Source organism: Charadrius vociferus, unplaced genomic scaffold (genome assembly GCF_000708025.1).
Source record: "Charadrius vociferus isolate BGI_N301 unplaced genomic scaffold, ASM70802v2 scaffold282, whole genome shotgun sequence".
In the NCBI taxonomy this organism is placed as follows: Eukaryota; Metazoa; Chordata; class Aves; order Charadriiformes; family Charadriidae; genus Charadrius; species Charadrius vociferus.
In genome coordinates, this window is record NW_009647731.1 from 2,747,003 (window position 1) to 2,753,619 (window position 6,617).

Sequence of the window (6,617 nt, forward strand, 5' to 3'; positions counted from 1 at the left end):
AAGCCATTTTGTTTTCTGTTTAACAAACTAGTGGGAATATATTGAGAATCCAGTCTTAAATTCGTGTTATTTCTCTTGCAATATGTACACAGATATTAGACTTGCAACTTTTATAGGGATGACAGGAGTAACCTGTCCTAACCCCTTGTCACTAGAAGGGAGGATTTTCTGGTTCTGAAGGAATCTTGTGAGAAAATTTGAAAGCATGCTATTAAAAAGTGATTCTTTGATAGAATAAGCTGATCTTTCCTTGTTCTTGCCTGCATAAAAGATCAGTCTCCCCAGGAGTTCATCTACTTCTACGGCTCCTCTGTCTGTTGAAGTCATCATCTCCTGTTCACTGCATCATAATCACGTCTATACGAACCATGAGGAAAAAAATGCAGGAGCAGATGGGCCCTTAGGAAACAAAGAGGCTGTTATGCAAATCTTAGCTTTCCACAGAGAAGAAAAACAATGTAGGAAATGTAAAATAGAAGCCAAAGTTTAGCTAACTGAATGTGATTTGAAGTTTTCCATACGGTTCCCGTTTGTCCTTAATGCAGTCAATTGCTACTGTGTATTTCAGGCACAGTATGCTGTAGCGTACTGGCATGCATGCCATTTTGTGGTGCCAGGTCAAACTATTCTCCTTCTTAAGGAAGGAAAACACACTATACATGCTCCTACTTTTTTTAAAGTTTATTGATTCACATGAAAGCAGCATTGTATTCATATTTACACTGCCTGGTACTACTTTGCCTGTGTGGATTTAATTACTTCATGTAACAAAGTGGATCCCTGTGAATAAAACCCATTATTATTAAATAAATCCCTGCTTTATTATTTTTTAAGACCTTCATTTTGGGTTTCCACCCAGATTTGTGTCCCAGAACATTAAGAGCTAATGTATGTATTAATACCATTCCCATAATGCTTGGGGCATATTTTACATGTTTTATTGTGGTTAAATGGCATTGCCTGAATTTTGTAAATTGTACTTAGGTGAGCAGAAGTGATCAAAAGAAACATCTTGATAGATAGTGAGATGTGGTGGAACATGTTGATGTCTTATATCATCAAACGTGAAAGGAAAAAGTGCTTGTAAAAGTACTAACTGGTGTAAGTGAAACTAACACCTCCTGTTTCTGCTTTTTGCCTTTTGTTTATTAGGTTTTGTCCGCAGAATTGAATATGTATGAATCACAGAGCCAAGAATACAAATATGAAATTGAAAGACTTGCCAATGAGCTTCTGAATGTGAAAAAGAAATATCTGGCTCAGAAATGCAAGGAACAACAGGCCAAGTATGGGAACATAGCAGTTTTGTCTACACAACTTTGTGCATAAAAGAGATTTTTTTTAGACCCTACTTTACCCTTTTGATCAGAACGTGGCCAAATTTGACGGGGGAGATCCGATATTGTTGCCTAATTTGCCTGAATGTTATCCTTCATATTACTTCAGTCTGGTCTAGATTTACCATGATCTATGACCAGGACAAGAACATCCAGCAGAGTTGTTGCTGACATGTTCTGCAGTCCAATTAGATTATTCGTACCAATGAGATGGTGCCCAGGGGACACAGATTAGTGTCTGATCTCTCACATTGAATGAGATCCTCAAGCATTGTGAGGACCTCAATGCATTTTACAACTTATAATTATAATGAAACAGCATCTGATATGGGGGACAACGTTTCTTGAAGTGGCAACTACATAATCCTGGTGTAAGAACAATGTCATCGTTGTTACCAAAATGTGGTAGCTGTGTCTGACTATGCCCTTCTGGTGGCTGATATCATTGCTGATGGTTGCAGAGAAGAGCATTGCCCATACGCTTCTTGTTCCCTTCCTACATCCAGATGGAGGAAAGTGAGCTCAGTCTGGCTTTGTCAGATGTCTTACCCTTTTGAAAGTAGAGCCTAAGAGCTTTCCTGTAGGTAGTTGTTGTCTCTCTTTAACCAATAGCAGTTTGATGGCACCTCCCTGCTACTCTCAGTACACAACTGAGCATTCAGGAATAGTGTGGCCAACAGGACCAGGGAAGCGATCATCCCCCTGTAGTCAGTACTGGTGAGGTCCCACCTCGAATACTGTGTTCAGTTTTGGGCCCCTCACTACAAGAAAGACATCAAGAGTCTGGAGCATGTCCAGAGAAGGGCAACGAAGCTGGTGAGGGGCCTGGAGCACAAGTCCCATGAGGAGCAGCTGAGGGAACTGGGGTTGTTCAGCCTGGAGAAAAGGAGGCTGAGGGGAGACCTTATTGCTCTCTACAGCTCCCTGAAAGGAGGTTGTAGTGAGGTGGGGGTTGGTCTCTTCTCCCAAGTAACAAGTGATAGGACAAGAGGAAACGGCCTCAAGTTGTGCCAGGGGAGGTTTAGGATGGATATTAGGGAAAACTTCTTCACCAAAAGGGTTATCAAGCATTGAAACATGCTGCCCAGGGAAGTGATGGATGGGCAGACGTGGTGCTTAAAAACATGGTTTAGTGGTGGTTTTGGCAGTGTTAAGTTGATGGTTGGACTCGATGATCTTAAAGGTCCCTTCCAACCTAGATGATTCCGTGATTCTATGATTCAGCTGCTCCTCTTGATTAAAATAAAATTACTAGGATCTTAGTCGCCCGATTTCTGGCCCATTAAAATGACCTAATTTGCAGAGGCTGAGAGATGACACTATTCTGACAATGAATCTCCAAACTGGGACACCAAAACTATTAGTCATTTCTGAAAATGGAGTTATTGGATTTTCCTTTAGAAAAGAATTTTCTTAGATTTCTACAGTCAGATGACATGATCTGTTACCAAGTTTTCCTGTGTATGCCTTTTGTCTTTCCACCCCTTTCCATCCTCAGGCTGTCCCTTCCTCACACACTAAAGCCAACAATTCTTGTGTTGCTGAATATAATTCAAAGCTGCCCGTATCTATTTCTTCCTTAATCATATTTCAGCCAGCAAACAGTTTTGATGACTAAATTAACAAAATAGCCAGTGATAAACAGTGACTTTTGTCCATCTGCAAATTGCATAACGTTACCTTAATGTTTGGAATTAGTAACAATTGTGCAGTGCTAATGGCCTTCCTGGAGCTTTAGGATCAATATGTGAGGCTACTATAGTGCCTTATAATCCATTTCCAGCAGCTAAGTATCCTCTTCACAATAGTTTTAATGTTTCCATTTTGGACCTTGGCATCATGTTTCTTTCTGTTCATCAGATGAGAAGAAATTCACCCATGTTCTGCTGTTATATCGTACCTAGAGTTAATTCCTGTCATAACTATTTTTAAAAAACAACTTGTTGGGGCATAACTGCTGTAGAGAAAACAAAAATATTGTGCAAGGTGATGGTGTCTGAACTTGGGTCGGTTAATTACACACAGTGAATGGAATTTCATGGTGCAATTCAAGTAGTGCCAGACTCATTATGCTCTTTATAGGTTCAGGATAGCTATCTGTAGCTTGTCACATTGTTGTTCTTATGGGCAGGCATGACTGTAGGCTGATGAGCATGGTGTCTTTGTGACATCTGTGTTTTGGAAGTACATTCAGCTGCTGTTAGTGGTGCTTCTGCAGGATGATGGTACCTCATTGCTCCCACCTCAGGCTCAGAAGCCACCAGTACTGTGCTGTCAGCCTTGAGTCGCACTTCTCTTTGTGGCCAGATGCTGGGTTTTGGTGGCTCCTCTGTCCCTCATAGTTTTGTTCCCCAGTTAAACCTGTTGGACCACATCCTGCTTTGAAGGATATGCACACCCCAAAACATAACGGGGCATATCAGTCCTGGATAACTGCAGTTTCCGTAATCTTTAGACTGCCTGTGCAGCCTTCCTTCTCCAAATTGCCAACTGTGTGTGATGTGTCTTTGGCTTTCTGCAATAGATAGAGCCTGTTGGGCAGCCAGATCCTTCCCCAAGGAGCCCTTCACCCCTGATATACAGCCATTCCACACTCAGACTGGGCTGGACAGGCACGGCCTGGTATGTAGATGCCAGCCAAAGAGCCGTGGCAATTTAATTCATACAATCTGAGGTTGCTCTAAATCCCAGCTGACACAAAACCGCTGACTTGATCTCTATCATGCTGGTTAATGTTAACATCATGTCTGAAATAAATGTGGCTGGTTTTGCTAATAAAAAGAGGATCCTGTCAGGACAATAGCATTAATAGTATTATTGACTACCCTGGTATGAAAGAGAATTAGTACTCTGAGATAAACTCACACAGAGGTATCATCTAAAGCTTTTATTGATTTGCACAAGACAGTTCTGGTTTGTGATTTAAAGTCTTGATACTGAACTAATGCAGCTTTCCATGGGATGCTGCAGGGATATAATGAGTGACAACATGAATTTAACTTTGTTTTGTGTTCAAGCTGAAAATCCAATGTTTAAGATTTTAGTTGTGAATTTGAAATTCTCTTTTTCTGCTGTCTGATTCTAAAGGTTGTCTCTCCCAGATGTCTTAGGCTTTCTTTTTCTCATTCTCCCCATTCTCTTCCTCTGTTTCTTGCACTCTTTCTGCTTCACTACTTTTCCTAGTTGCTTCTAGCATCAGGGTTCCAGTTTGATCTTGATAAGGATCAGTGAGAAAATATGAGGCTTAAATCCACACCAGAGACCTGATCCTGCAGTCCTATATATGTAAATAACTGCACTGAGGGATGTCAGTAGTACCTGGGAGCTTTTGCATGTGGCTTCTTGCACGTTAATTCAGCATAACATATTACAGGTTTTGGCTGCATAGAATTTTCCATACTGATGAGCACAGCTGTTGGCTGTCTCCATGGGAGCATGGAGAAGGAATGAACATGGACTTTGGATCATTTTCTCTCCCCAAAGTTGGAAGCCCAGTACTGAGATTGGATGAGCCATCTATGTATAGCATGTTAGTTTTTAGTGCTGTCAGGTGACACATCCATTAGTGCCACACTGATACAATTAAAAACAGTTATAAATGGTTTTCATGGTTAAGTTCATCTGTGCCATCTTTTGCCTATTGTCCCACCTCCATATGGGTTCAATTTAGAAAAGGAAGTGTAACTAGTCATCCTACAGAGTTTCTCTGAACTTCCTCCTCTCCCAACACAGTTATTTAGGGACAAAGTGTAAAGTATTAATTCCAAGAAGTGTTTTCTTTTCCTGTATTGGGGACTGAGAAAGCGTACTACTGTGACAAGGCTAGGTTTTGCAAAAGCATGGATGCACTCATGTTTGTGTCGCAGTCTCAATGACTAAAATAAAAGTAATGTCACTGACTGTCTTTGTAAAGCCTTGAGACCTCTCCTGTTATGATAATCTAGTACTTCATAAAGGTCCACGTGGTTAATTTTAAATATCTCAGGACCTTTCTTTGAAACATCCAGGTGTATCACAGTGAGTCTGAAATACTGCCCTGTGTATTTGTTCTGCTTTCTTACCTCCCCAGCCTCATAAGAGTGCAACCAGCTAACCCTTGCTCCCTCCTCTTAAGGCCATGAAATTCAAGTCCTCCTGGATCCTCAGATGGAGCAACTTCCTGGGGCTATGAGTGCACCCACAGCACACTGTTAGTTTTCTGAAATGTCACAGGCAGGGTAATTATCGCTAGAACTTTGGTAAAATGTGAAGACAGGTAACACTATTTATTCATTAAAATTCAACAAAGAAAAAATATCCCCCATCGCACCTTTGATGAATGTAGCTGTTTGTTTGAAAACAGGCATATACTTGCTAGAATGGGATGGTGATTAGAAATCTGAAGTCACGGAGCTCATGTACAAACTTGCTCTAATGAGGTGCTCTGACCATTTTGGGGAGTAGCATGAAGAGAGCTCATTTATTTCTAATTTTTAATAATTCCAAAAACCATCAGTAGGCTAGTAATTAGATCCAAACAGACACCTAGTCTTGGAGGTTTAGCCTAACAGGCTTTAATCAAGATTTTTTTAATGATCTCTTGATACGTGATAGCATCAAAGAAACTTTGGAGGACACAGATTTCCTTAGTTTGTAAACACCATTGGGCTGCAGAATGAAATATGTATTTTCCTTTTCTTTGTTTCTATTTAAAGGGAGAAGGAGCAATTCTTGACTGACACGGAGCCTGAGTTTCCACGCCACAGGTCTGATGTTCCTCACTTCACTGGAGGGGGCTTTGCTCTCAGCAGACCCCTCCCCAAAGTTACAGCTTAGGAATGGACTCATCTCATCACATTCCCATTCCCAGTTTCTTGCTAAAGTCTATTTGTGCTGGGTTTTTTGAGAAACTGTAATTTTAAAAGAAATTCAGAATCAACTTGCCCTCTGAAATCACTGTATTGCCTTCAGGAAGAGGCTTTGTCGTAGAATTAATGTAGTTTTGGTTTACAAACTGTGGACCCAATCTGCCCATATGATGCCAGCAGAAGTCTGCACTAGTATAACTGAATAGTGGAGACCATGCAGATCTTTCTTCTTCAATGCTGTGTTTCTATTTAGCACTGTAACACCACAAAATGCCTTAATATGTAGCTATTTCCCCTTTATCTACCTCTGTTGTAAGCTCTCACTCCATTTATCTTCTGACTCAAAGCACCTGAAAGAAATGAGAAAACAGAAAAGAAGAAAAATTAATAGGCTGCTGTTTCAAGCCCTGCTGAGCAAATGCAAAATTAACAA

The 6,617-nt window shown here is 40.7% G+C and overlaps 1 protein-coding gene across 1 annotated transcript in view; it reads left to right on the forward strand.

Annotated features, from left to right (window-relative positions):
• The window catches only part of CFAP58 (cilia and flagella associated protein 58), a 56,758-nt gene extending 50,606 nt beyond the window's left edge, over positions 1-6,152 (forward strand). The window contains exons 16-17 of the mRNA XM_009881549.1: positions 1,153-1,286; positions 6,032-6,152. Coding sequence (XP_009879851.1) covers positions 1,153-1,286; positions 6,032-6,152 — 255 coding nt within the window. The remainder of the gene's footprint in view (positions 1-1,152; positions 1,287-6,031) is intronic.
• The last annotated feature ends 465 nt before the right edge of the window (positions 6,153-6,617 follow it).